Source organism: Leptonotus elevatus, chromosome 15 (genome assembly GCF_054856555.1).
Source record: "Leptonotus elevatus isolate MCC_2025b chromosome 15, RoL_Lele_1.0, whole genome shotgun sequence".
Taxonomy (NCBI): domain Eukaryota; kingdom Metazoa; phylum Chordata; class Actinopteri; order Syngnathiformes; family Syngnathidae; genus Leptonotus; species Leptonotus elevatus.
The window spans coordinates 19,160,401-19,173,663 of NC_141253.1; the positions used below are offsets into that span (position 1 = coordinate 19,160,401).

General features: G+C 39.4%; 1 protein-coding gene across 1 annotated transcript in view; it reads left to right on the forward strand.

Annotated features, from left to right (window-relative positions):
* The window catches only part of slc27a6 (solute carrier family 27 member 6), a 54,897-nt gene extending 47,484 nt beyond the window's left edge, over positions 1–7,413 (forward strand). Inside the window, exon 10 of the mRNA XM_086096214.1 lies at positions 3,338–7,413. Within this exon, the coding sequence (XP_085952340.1) occupies positions 3,338–3,514 (177 nt within the window). The 3' untranslated portion in view covers positions 3,515–7,413. The remainder of the gene's footprint in view (positions 1–3,337) is intronic.
* The last annotated feature ends 5,850 nt before the right edge of the window (positions 7,414–13,263 follow it).

Genomic DNA, 13,263 nt, shown 5'->3' on the forward strand with positions numbered 1-13,263 from the left:
AAGGAATGTAAGCTCTCCCTCCTGTGCGGGTTCAAAGAGAGTGAGCGAAATGGAGAAAAAAAGCCTTTTAACATTGGTGTGTATTACGTCCGCCAGAGTGGAGCAATCAACATCAGAGTGAGGAGAGAAAAAATAACTATTTTGAAAAATCTCACTTCAACTCGTCACCGTGGCCACAATCTTTGCTCACTAAACATCAAATTCGCACATTTTGTAGTGACAAGGGTCTTCTTTCAGACAAACTTAGTACGTTGTATTTCACTTTAAGCGAGGGGAAGTCACACTATTCCGACCATTACACCCCATGTTATTTTGGTCGCCTTTTTCTCCTAATTTTTTTAAAATCACAAGTTTTCAACCTGCTCTAAATTCGCAAATTTTTCATCTGATTAAAAACATGAGAATATGCTCGCGTTCCCCAAACCCTTGCCGTTCTAACGAGCCATTTCGAGAATCTACATCTTCAACCGTTAAGTTGTAAGAGCCTTTTGTTCGAGGTGTGCGCTTTCTCATACAGTTCAGTTAAATGTGTGTGCGTGATGTGTCCAACATGTTAAAGTCAAATGTGTGTGCGTGAATGTGCATGTTTCTTAAAGCCACAGTAAGGAACTTTTACTTCATGTTGATTTCTTCACCGATTCCAACCGTTACAATTTTAAACTGTTCAGCTCATTTCCAATTTTTTATTATTTTTTTTAATATAAATTTTCAAAAATTCAAGTACAACATTATTATTATTTTTTTTCTAAATGTAATGGAATCATCTCTCTCACTGTTGAGCTCCCCCCTTTTTTTTCTATGTGTACTCAAGGCTTGGCCTATGTACGACTACTATACTACTATTGCAAATACTATTACTACTACTACTATGACCTTGGAAATATGATTAGGTACGCCCAGGATTCTGGCCAATTGATTAGGTACGCTCAAGATTCTTGCTACTGCGCCCACCTCGGGCGGCAGCCGTCTTGGCCAATTGATTAGGTACGCCAAGGATTCTCAACCCCCCACCCACCCGGGGCGGCGGCCATCTTGGACAATTTATTAGGTATGCCCAGGATTCTCCCCACCATGCCCGCCCAGGGCGGCGGCCATCTTGGACACTTGATTAGGTACACCCAGGATTCTCGCCACTACGCCCATCCAGGCGGCGGCCATCTTGGCCAATTGATTAGGTACACCCAGGATTCTCGCCACTCCGCTATCCCAGGGCGGCGGCCATCTTGGCCAATTGATTAGGTACGCCCAGAATTCTCGCCCCACCCCCACCCAGGGCGGCGGCCATCTTGGCCAATTGATTAGGTACTTGGCCCATTTTAGTACACTAAAAGTATACTTAAGTATATCATAAAGCATATTAATAAGTATACATAAGCATACTTTCAAGTATACTTTTAAGTACACTTAAAGTATACTTATATCCACAGTAAAAAGCCCAGTGGTGAAGTGGGGTTGAACCAGTGAACTCAGGTACCAAAGGTAGCGACTATAAACACTAGGCTTTCCAGCCAAATGGTGTTTTAAAGCTTTACAGACAAATTTAACCTATACGTTCGGGCAGTGAGTGCCTTCTAAGTATGTACTACAGTATGTAAACTTTTAGTATATGTGGGTGGTCACAAATATTTACTAGCCAATTTGGCTGGTAATGCAATGCCGCTTCCACTGGACTGGTTCCACACCAAGTCGGCTTTGGTCGGCCCCCGAAGTTGGCGTTTCATTGTGGCAAGAGCGCACCCGCCGTTCTTTACCAAAGTCATAAACATACAGTATATACAATAAATATAATGTTTTACAACAACGCTTACTATATTTACAATTTATTATTTACTTGTGGATGGATTTTAAATGATTGTGGTAAAAAAATAATAATGAAAAAATTGTGAGTGCACACCGCTCGCCCGATTGTGTGTTGTGTTCACTTGAATGCAGAGCCCGTCGCTCCCCCGGCCCATGGGGATGGCTCCCGCCTCGGGGTTGATGGGTTTGGTGGCTTCAGACCCTGTACGAGCCGTTGACTCGAGGTGGGCAGTTTAATGAATGAGGCTGAGCTTTTCGTTCAGCTGAATGAGCGCTGGGTGTGGGAGTATAAGTTAATTAACTTTACCATATGTTTCAGAATCAGTGTATTTAATAAGACACATAACATACTGCCATATAGACACACTGTTGTTACTTTATGTTTAGGGGCTTCAAAAAGAAAAAAAATCAGGGAAAATTTTTACTGGGAAATAAAATGACTGGTGGAAATTGTGTTTGGCTAGTAAAAAATTGTTAATTTAGAGCCCTTCTTACAAGTACACTTAACTTTTACTTGGTGGAGTATACTTTCAATAAGTACAAGAAACCTGGAAGTATACTCTCCTAATTTTCCATGTATGTAAACTTTTAGTATGTTTCAGTATACTTAAAGTATACTTAACATTTACTTGGTGGAGTATACTCCCAATAGTACAAGATTAGTAAACTAGAAGTATACTTTCCTCATTTTGAGTATACTTCAGGTATACTTAAATAAACTTATTTTTTGGTAAGGGTCATTCTAAAGGACGCTAGCATGATAGCAGCCTTACATTTCACTCTTGCATGAATACGCTCCCGAGATATTTACCAGGTACACTGGCAGTGTAATGATACAGACAGCTGACTTTTGTGTAGCCGGTGTGGAATCCTGTTCCTATCCACACTGTCTTTGTGTTTGATGTATGACCATTCCATTGCATAAGGCCTGTCGTTCAAAGTCATCTCCCGAATCGTCCTGAACAGGTTTTGTGCTTTAGAACATTTATCTATCTTCCCACCCTATTAAGGTTGCAATCCAATAGATTTGACATGGAACAAGAGCCTGATTCTGACAATCAGCTAAAACTGGCCAAGTAAATGCTTATGGTAGCAGCTTAATGAGTCCAACAGAACCAAACCAACAGTTTGTACTCCAGGAACACCTCCACAGGACACTTAGGGATGGGTGTTCAAATATGTGTTTCAAGTCCACAAAGTACACTTTGACTACCGGTAGTTGTGGAAACGCCTTTGCTCCCTCCAGTCCCAAAGTGAAGCTAGCTGGTCCAGTGTACCACTGCAACTCGTATTAAAACCACATGTTCTATCAGACTCCAAGGTTCAATTTACAATCTGACTGATACTGCTGAAAAGCCTTTGTTTCACTAGTCATTTTTGTTTTCAAACAAAATATCTCATGTCTAAAATTATGTAAAATATATTCTTATCCATGTTCAGAATGATGTAATGTACACCATTTTGCACATTATGTTGTGTGCTATTCAGTATTATTCGGCTTGTAGAATTACACTGTCTTTTTTTTTTGTCTCCTCAGGTAGTGATGGAAATGACGAGCACCTTTAAACAGCAGAAGTTCCAGCTGGTTCAGAGCGGATTTAATCCCTCAACAATATCAGATCCTCTTTACGTGTTGGATTATCAACAGAACAGTTATATCCCTTTAACAAAAAATGTCTACAAGAGTATTCTCTGTGGAGAACGTAAATTATAAGACTGTGAGTACTGGTGAGCGTTGTGGCGATCAAAGCTAAGTGTGATGATTTAGCCTTGCTTCTTTCAAGTTTTTCATATTTCACGGCCTACATTACAGGAATAAAAAAATTTTTTAAGTCTGAAAATTAAAATGCTGATTCAAGTGCATATAGCATTTAAGTAGCAAAAATGAAGAAAAAAAATAGTACACATTCAGTCTTATGAGTCTTTCTAACAAAGTGACTGTGATTGTGACCGTGTCTACTTGTGGCCAGCCAAAGAGGGAGAATACTTTTTGAGACAGTATGTGCAGTTGGTCACAGACAGAAGCCTGGTGCTGAACATACTCCTCTGCCTGGTCATACTGCAGTCGCACAGTGAGAAAAGGACCCTGGCAATACACTGGTAAAAGGTCTGCAGCAGGTTATTTCCCATGTTGAAAGAGAGAGCCTGTTTTCCTCAGGAAGTATAGATTGTACATTCACAATGTTTACTTGTCAAATGCACAGTAAAAACACAATGGTAGCACTGAGCTGTGAAAGTCTTACTCATAAAATATAAAACATAAAAAAGAGAGAAAATGAAGGAAAATGTGACAGGTAATGTACAAACCCAATTCCAATGAATTTGGGACGTTGTGTTAATATACTGTAAATAAAAACAGAATACAATGATTTGCAAATCATGTTCAACATACATTTAATTGAATACAATACAAAGACAAGATATTTAATGTTAAAACTGATAGACTTGATTGTTTTTTGCAAATAATCATTAACTTTTATGGAATTATTTGCCATTGTTGCTTAATGTACAGTTTCAGCTGTTCAATAGTCCAGGGTATCCGTATTTCACGCTTTATAATGCCCCATTTATTTTCAATGTGACACAGGCCTGGACTGCAGGCAGGCCAGTCTAGTACCCGCACTCTTTTACTACAAAGCCACACTGTTGTGCAGAATGTGGTTTTGGCATTGTCTTGCTGAAATAAGCAGGTATGAAATGCAGGGCCATGAAAAAGACAGCATATGTTTCTCCAAAACCTGTTATGTACCTTTCAGCATTAATGGTAGCCTCACAGATATGTAAGTTACCCATGCCATTGGCACCGACACAGCCTCATACCATCACAGATGCTGGCTTTTGAACTTTGCATCCATAACAGTCCATGCTTCTTTTCCTCTGACACGGAGGACACGACATCCACAATTTCCAAAAACAATTAGAAATATAGACTCGTCAGACCACAGAACACTTTTCCACTTTACATCAGCCCATCGTAGATGTACTTGGGGCCCAGAGAAGCCGGGCAGCGGTGTTTCTGGGTGTTGTTGATAAATGGCTTTTGCTTTGCATAGTAGAGTATCAAGTTGCACTTACGGATGTAGCGCCAAACTGTATTTTCTGACATTGGTTGTGATGATATCTTTTACACATTGATGTTGGATTTTGATACCGTGCCGCCTGAGTGATCGAAGGTCACGGGCATTTAATGTTGGTTTTCGACTTTGCCGCTTGTATGCAATGATTTCTCCTGATTCTCTAAACCTTTTGATGATATTATGGACCGTAGATGATGAAATCCCTAAAATCCTTGCAATTTTACGTTGAGGAACACTATCCTTAAACTGTTGGACTATTTTCGCACAGACTTGTTCACAAAGAAGTGAACCATCTTTGTTTGTGGATGACTGAGCAATTCAGGGAAGCTCCTTTTATACCCAATCATGGCACCCACCTGTTCCCAATTAGCCTGTTCACCCGTGGGATGTCCCAAACAGGTGTTTGATGAGCATTCTTCAACTTTTTCAATCTTTTTTTGCCACCTGTCCCAGCTTTTTTTTGGAACATGTTACAGCCATAAAATTCTAAGTCAATGATTATTTGCTAAAAACAATAAATCTGAACATTAAATATCTTGTCTTTGTAGTGTATTCAATTAAATGTAGGTTGAACATGATTTGCAAGTCATTTTATTCAGTTTTTGTTTATGTTTAACACAATGTCCCAACTTCATTGGAATTGGGTTTGTCCATAAGAACAATTTAAAAACAGTGACAATTTACAAAACTAAACTGACCGTGTTTTCGAGTTTGGCCATGGTAATAGTCTAGTTAGTGTAAAAAGGAAAAACTTATGTATATAATGTGCAAATATGCAGGCACTTGACTTCATTTTTCAGGTAGCAGAGATATTGCACAGAGTAAATGTTCAAGTGAGCAGGATTACAAAAGAAAAATATTGTACTGTGTGATTGACAGACTGTGAAGTCATATGTTTAGGAGTCTGGTGGCAAAGCGTTTTTAAAATCTTGTTCTGGCTGTGAGACTCCTTTTTTTTTCTTTTTTTCTTTTGTTTTGAGAGAGCTCAGTATTGTTCATTCGGTAATCTTACCGATTCGACATGTCATCATTATTGCTCTCTTTTTTCTCTCTTTCTTTTTTTTTATGCGCGTGAGTATGTGCATGTGTGCATACGTGCGTGCGTGTGAGTGTGTACTCCTTAATTCACCTAAAACCTATTAAAAATCCCATACCGTTCACCTAAACCGAATACTTCAGAATCTAGCTAGAGTCGTGAAGTTGTCAGGAGACCCGAGGAAGGATAAAAAAAAATTAAGGGAAGTGAAATCTAGCACCGACCAGACATCACCTACTACCCACCGGGTTACCAACCAGAATCTTTCACCAACCCCAGAAACATCTAAATTCCAACCAATTAGGGAGACCTCAAGAGACCAAAGGAAAGACTGAGGAAAGGAAGGAAGGATAGATAAAGCAGAGTGAGATCCACAGACATCAGCCTCCACCGATTCAAGGACCAGAGGAAGAAGCAGATTGTGTTTGAATTTCGGTAGAGGCTGGTGTGGTGGATCTGGCATGCATGAAAACCTCCACCAAAGAGGCTGTGACACTCCTGTTGTGTCTGCTCGATGGGAGAAGTTTGAAAACTCCATAGATGGCTTTTGCCATTGTAATACAGACACACTGGAGAGCCTTCATGTTGCGATGATGCGTTATGGGTCCATGTGAGGTCATTGCTGATATGTACCAATGAGTTTGAAGGTTTTCACCCTGTCCACCTGATTCTCACTAATAGCAAGTAGTGCAAACTGATCATTCCTCTGCGTTGGGTTGATAATCATCTCTTTAGTCTTTACAGCATTTAAAGAGGTGTTATTTTGATATCACCAAGACACCAGCTTAGCCACCCCATTCCTGTACTGGCCCAAAAATCGACCGGCCGTTCGGATAACTCATAATTCCTGATGGGCAGTCCGTCCCTGGTGTCAGGTGTCCGATCTCTTTCATTATATTAGTTATATTAACCGGTGTTGCAGGGCTGCAGCTACAGCTATCCAATATTTTGGTATTCGGATATCCTACTGAAATTTCTGATCAATCAGATAATCGGGTAAAAATACTTCATAATGAATGAGCAACTGGTTTTCATCTTAAGATAATCAACTTAAAACTGTGCTTTGCACCACAGTATTGTCCTCTCTATAAACTTTTGTGAGATTTTAGACAAATCTCTCCCCATAGATTTTGGTCTGTCAGACAAAGTGACGTCAGATCCACAGCTGTGATTTTGCCGACTAAAACAGTACATTTGAGTAATCCCATTTGAACAGCAACTATCAGGCTGTCAGCATCAAAGTGTGCAGAGTTATTATGCCTTTGAAAAGTGATCTGATGGCTCTCCCTGTTAGCGCACTGGCGCTGTTAGCCACAGCTGAATGCTGGTAACAGGCGCTGTACAATACAATGTCACTGTAATTAAGTCTTTTTTAGTACCCTTAATTGGTGACCAAACGAAGTTGTTGACAGTAATGTGAACGGCCGAAACTCATTCTGCACGGCGAGTTACGCCACGACAAGCTGCCAGGAACAACTTCAAAATAAAAGTGTCCCAAGGCATTGATCTCCATGTATTATTTGATAAGGTAAGGTTTGTTTTGAAGTGTTGGCAACATGTTGCAATATACAGTGACAAAAATTCCCCACAATGTAAAATGTTTACCTTACTGTAAAATAGGAGATTAGTGGGCAAAATGAATGATCAGGAGGTACGTGGCAGATAGGGCTGAAATTCAGGAGTCCCTTACCTGAATAAGGAAAGTTGGCAAGTAAGTGTGTTGTGTATGTAGTTTTACCAGAGGTTGGCATTCTGTCATTAGACAGACAGTCTGTCAGTGTTGGATCCCCGTTTTTCTAACGAATGACAAGAAACTTTAATAAAATGACAGACTAAGCACTGAGAGAGACAGGGTTTTCATCAATCAGTAATCGGGTCAAGTACCGAGGGACCTCTCCGTCTGTCACTGACGGACGCTCGTTTTGTTGACATTTTGACAAGACTGGCGGTACTAAAATTGTGGTGATGATGAAAGTGTGGTCAAAATAAAATGACAAACTGACGATTACAGTTTGGTTCAGCTTGAAAAAAAATGACAGACTGATATGACGGAGGGTTGCACTGACGAATGACGGACCAGCAAAAGTTTGTAAGTTTCCCACTTCTGAGTTTTAACGTGAACTCCAACTGGGGTGTCGTTAAAAAGTTTAAAGCATGCTTAAGGATGGCAAACTCACATAACGTTGCGCTGCGCAACCAACATGGTGCATTCAGGGTATTTTCACAACGTCGGGAACTTGCACACACACACGCGCCATTCGCCACATTAGTATTTTTTCTTTGATTATAATGTTTTGAAGATTGAGAGAAGCCAAAATCAAAGTCATGATTAAATTTCCATTAATTAAGCCGTAGTATATGGGTGGTGACCACCTCCACATCTTTGATAGTAACAGGCTGAGGATTGGGTATACCTGTATTGTAAGGTTTATTTTTTATTTTTTTTATGTTCTTATTCCCCCAAGCTCACCAATCATCAGTGGCATAGGTCACGCCAACTAAGCCTCTCCATCTAGCGTGCCCACATTGCGCCCTAAATATCCTACATAACACATGTCCGTCGCACAGTCACCTGGCTGCTCGCAATCTCGCAAGAATGCTCGGCGCTAAGCTAGCTTGTTCTGCATTGCATGTTTATGTCTACAAGCTACGTACGAGCTACGCAATGTAGATCCTCTCCTCTGAGTAACTACTCCTCGTCTCTGTGCGATGAATAAACTACACCATCATTAAAGGCAGAGGAGGTCATGAGTAGCGAAGCACGTGACAGTGACACACCAAGAAAGAAGAGAGAACAGGAGATGATGGAAAAGCCAATGCTAATTCCTACGCTAATGTCAAATGCGGAGACACAAAAGGCCAGAATAAGTAGGTTTACCGTACACTTTTCACAGAAGTCTGGCTGGAACCAGGTTAGGGTGGAGGGCAACCTGCTATGAACAGCAAATTAGCATTATAATTGATAATTGTTGAGAGAGTAAATAAAAGAACAGCTAAGCAGTGAGCACACCCTTAAAAAACAAAAAGAGGCAAGGAAGAGTGAAAGAAGATTGCGCTTGTGACGTATATTAGAATAATAAATATTTACAATATCAGCAATGTCATTTGTGTTACTTTGCACAATTTTGTACCATACACTCTCAGAAAAAAGGGTAGTGTATGGGATCCATTTTTGTTCTCCTAGGAACAGATTTTTGTGACATATACTGTACCTTATAGGGTTCACAATTGAACCCCTGAGTACATATAAGTAGTTTATGATTAGAAAAGGAACACAAATGGGCAAATGCACCATTTATGTACCTTTTTGTTTGCATGTAAGCAAACAAGGATATCATACTAGGCCTATGCAAATGCTTTTTAAAAGAGCCTATTACTGCATGAAATGCAGTTTAACTAAACTAAACTATAAAGCACTTTTAAAAACAACGATAGCTGCATACTGTTGAAGAAATACCATGAGTCTGCTGTGAGGATGTAAATTTAATTAAGCAAGCTGGCCAGCTGATGAACTCACCAACATGGACTGCACCCATGTGGGTGAACGGGCCCTGAGCAATGTAAAAGGTCTGTCTTTTATACAGCAAGATCAAGGCGGTGGGAAAGTAACTTGGAGACAGAAGATCAACAATACAGAATGTAGGTAAGACTCAGTGAGCCAAATGCAAATACAGATAGGGAAGGAGGAGGTTTTGGACTTGGCTCTTGTAAAAGCGAATTGACCTTAAGGAGAAAGTGTATTTTTTGCTTAGAGAGACATAAATCTGACTTTCATCCTCATAGCAGTGAAAGGACATACAATGTTTTTTTTTTAAAGATGGAACCCAGGGACAGCAAATACATTGAAAACTGCAGGGGCCCCAAAATTAATTAAACCTTGTGGAACACCATACAACAGTGGGGCAGAGTGGGACTCAGAGCAACCAATGTTTTATGCATACAGATAAAATGATATACAGTATGGAGTGTTATCCTCACTTTAGATGTCAAAAGGGTGTGTTTTGTTTTGTTTTGTGTTTTTTGTGTTTAATGGCCAGTATGGCTCTTTGTATACCGAAGGCTGCCGATCCCTGGTCTAGACGGTATCCTTTGGAGACCAATATGTACCTTTAGGTAAAGATTTGCTCATAAAGTTAACCCATCCATCCATTCATTATTACAACCGCTTATCCTCAGGAGGGTCGCATGCTGGAGCATATCCCAAGGTACAATAACCTTTGGCCCTCAATTGAACCTTGCAACCCCTTTGCCACCCCAGGTAAATCTTTCTAGAGCCCCCACATAGAGCAAGCAGTATTTCATGCATTAGTCAAACGACATGAGACAAGATTTTCGGCGTGTAATTCAAAAATGATGAAATACTCGGCTAATATGTATTAATTCGAGGAACCTTTCATTTTGGTGTGTATAGTATATTGTTTAATGCAACATATTAAAATGTGTACCAGAATGTCCGAGACACTTTAAAATCCATGAAAAAAAGACAGCGTCCCTCATGCAGCCTCCTTAATGTCCTTGCAATATTAGAGACATCACTTTTAATGGTCTGATGTGGTATGAGTAATTTAAGTCACGTTTGTAAATGTTACTGTTACTGCTAGTTGTGTCACTTTTTATACTTTTATATATTTCTTGGACTCAATACATCATATATAAACAAACTGTGTAAGAGATGAAAGATCAAAGTCTTAGGTATATTTTTTGTATTCATGTCATTTTCATACTTTGTGTCAGTGCAGTTATAAGCCATCAAATAGAGGTAGTGAACATGTGACATGTTGCCCCACCAATTGGTAAGTTGTCACATTATATGAGGTTAGATGTCACACTGGATTTTGCAACCATTAACACGTTTTTTACAGCCAGAGAAATTGTTTATCATTGATCTAGAAAATTTTGCATAGTCATTGAGCAAACTTTAACAAAATATTATGAAATGGGTTAAAGTACTTAGGAACTGCTGGCATGTAGGTCATAGCCTCAAATGCCTGTTTTGCCCCCTTTTAAATGGGAAATTTGAGATTGAATTGATTTTTTTTTTATGAAGCATTTCGCTTAATGTATGGATGGATAGTTCATTCATTCATTGACATATGGGTATACAGTAGTTCCAACAACTGGAAAATCAGTTTTTAAACAATGAAACAGAACATGGCAAATTAATTTACTCACTCTTCAGACTATTATCTGAAGAACACTTCTGGCATACGTAAACCGAGTTGCCAAAGGTGCATTTTTCGTTGGCCCATTCTTTGCATATGTGACAACAAACCCCCAAATGACTGAGACAAGTTGCCCCCAAACTACCATGTTGGCTAATACTTGATCTAGTTTAAAGTTAGTTTAATACAGAGCAACACAATTTATCACAAACGTGCAATCTTATTTAAAACATTTTTTGTAACATTTTGTGATGGAATATGCACATGTTAGATGTTTAAGCAGATAATCTTACCGTGTTAATGTTCATTCATCTTCCTCACTGTTTTGAAGGGTAGCAAATTAAATTGACTTGACACAGTAGTTCAATCTTTAGTGCTAGTACGCCACAGCAAGAAATATCCAAGGAGAAAAGCCACACATGTACAGGGATAAAATGCAAACTCCACACAGGCAGGCCGGAGCCCATATTTGAACTGTGAGACGGCTATGCTAACCGCTGTTGCACTGTGCTGCCATGCTTCTAGATGTGTAACATTTCTTTTTAGAGAGTCACACATTTTGTAATGTCTGTGATGAATACAGATAAAAAATAATTGACTTTTCGCAAAAGCGTCGCCCCCCTCAGTGACTCTAATATTTATTTTGGTAGGTTCCATGTTTTTATAGCGATAGAACACAATATTCTGTGTACCTTGCAAAATCAGTCAAAATCCAGTAAAACAGCCGGGAGCGAAAGGGGTTGCTTCAGTGAATGAGTTTTAATGACAATAAAAACTATGTGTCTCTTTCCTCCGAACATAAGCCCCCCTCCCACCCTTCTCCATGCACCAGCTTGCTAGAGAAGGAGAACATTTTAAAAATGTAATGCATTTAACTTCACCCAAGCCACTCTTTTACTAACAAGCAGCCAATAATATTGTGCGCTGTAAAAAATTGAAATTACCTCATTACAGGTGAAAGACAGTATTAGCAGTTAATAACAACACAGTGTACTCTGCCTCCCATTTGTCCACAATGAAAATCTGACATTTTCATGAATTTATTTTAAAAAATTAAATAAAAACGGGACGCCCATTACAGAATATTAAAAAAAAGTGTCCGCACAAAAGAGGACGTTTGTTCACCCTATTCTTGAAGAAATTTAGCTGGGGGTAATTGAAGACATCGCTCCACTTTAGTTTTGTCGTTGGTAAGGAAAGGACTCAACTGTCACAGTGTGGTCACGGAGCGGCGTGGTGTCTGTTGGCGTGTGACGTGGACAGGACCCAAAATGTAGGGAGACAGGAGAACCACAGCAGGAGTGTGAAACTGGCGTGCTTTATTTTACAGAAAACACTAACCAGGGTACTGGTTAATGCTAACTAAACAACAAACTGAAAATATACAAAATCAAAATGACAGACAGAACTCCGGTGGTGACCGTGACAAGCGGCAATGATCCCACGCTGACTGATCACCACCCGGGAATTAAATACACTCACACTAATTGGGTAACTAGCCACACCTGGGGCCAGGCATAAGTGGCTGAGGGCCCGGATTGGTCAACCCGGAAGGGCTGGAACCCACTCAGGACCAATCGGGACCCTCAACCAAAACCAGATCTTCCCAGACATGACATCAACCTGACAAACTCTTGGGATTTCGCATGTCCGATTTACACAATCGCTTCACTATTTTGCTAGTTGGAGATCCACAGCTCGTTGGAACTTTGTTTGGTATGGTTTTATTGGAGCTGACAAAAGTTCTGTGGATTCATTTTACAATAGATTAAAATTTCAATAGAGCGGATATAAGCTTGACGGACTTTGGCCGTTTGGGTGCGTGGTTTGTGAAAAGTCAATTATGTCTGTATTATATATATATATATATATATATATATATATACATACAGCCCCAGGCTGAAATGAAAGTTGAAACCGTTTGGCTTTTTCTATTTATTTTAATTATTTATTTCATTTCAGAAAGCCTATACTACCTATAGGTTTAAAAGTGACAACATTTGGTGATTTTTATACCTCGTTTCAATAGAGCGGATATAAGCTTGACGGACTTTGGCCGTTTGGGTGCGTGGTTTGTGAAAAGTCAATTATGTCTGTATTATATATATATATATATATATATATATATATATATATATATATATATATATATATATATATATATATATATATATATATATATACAAAC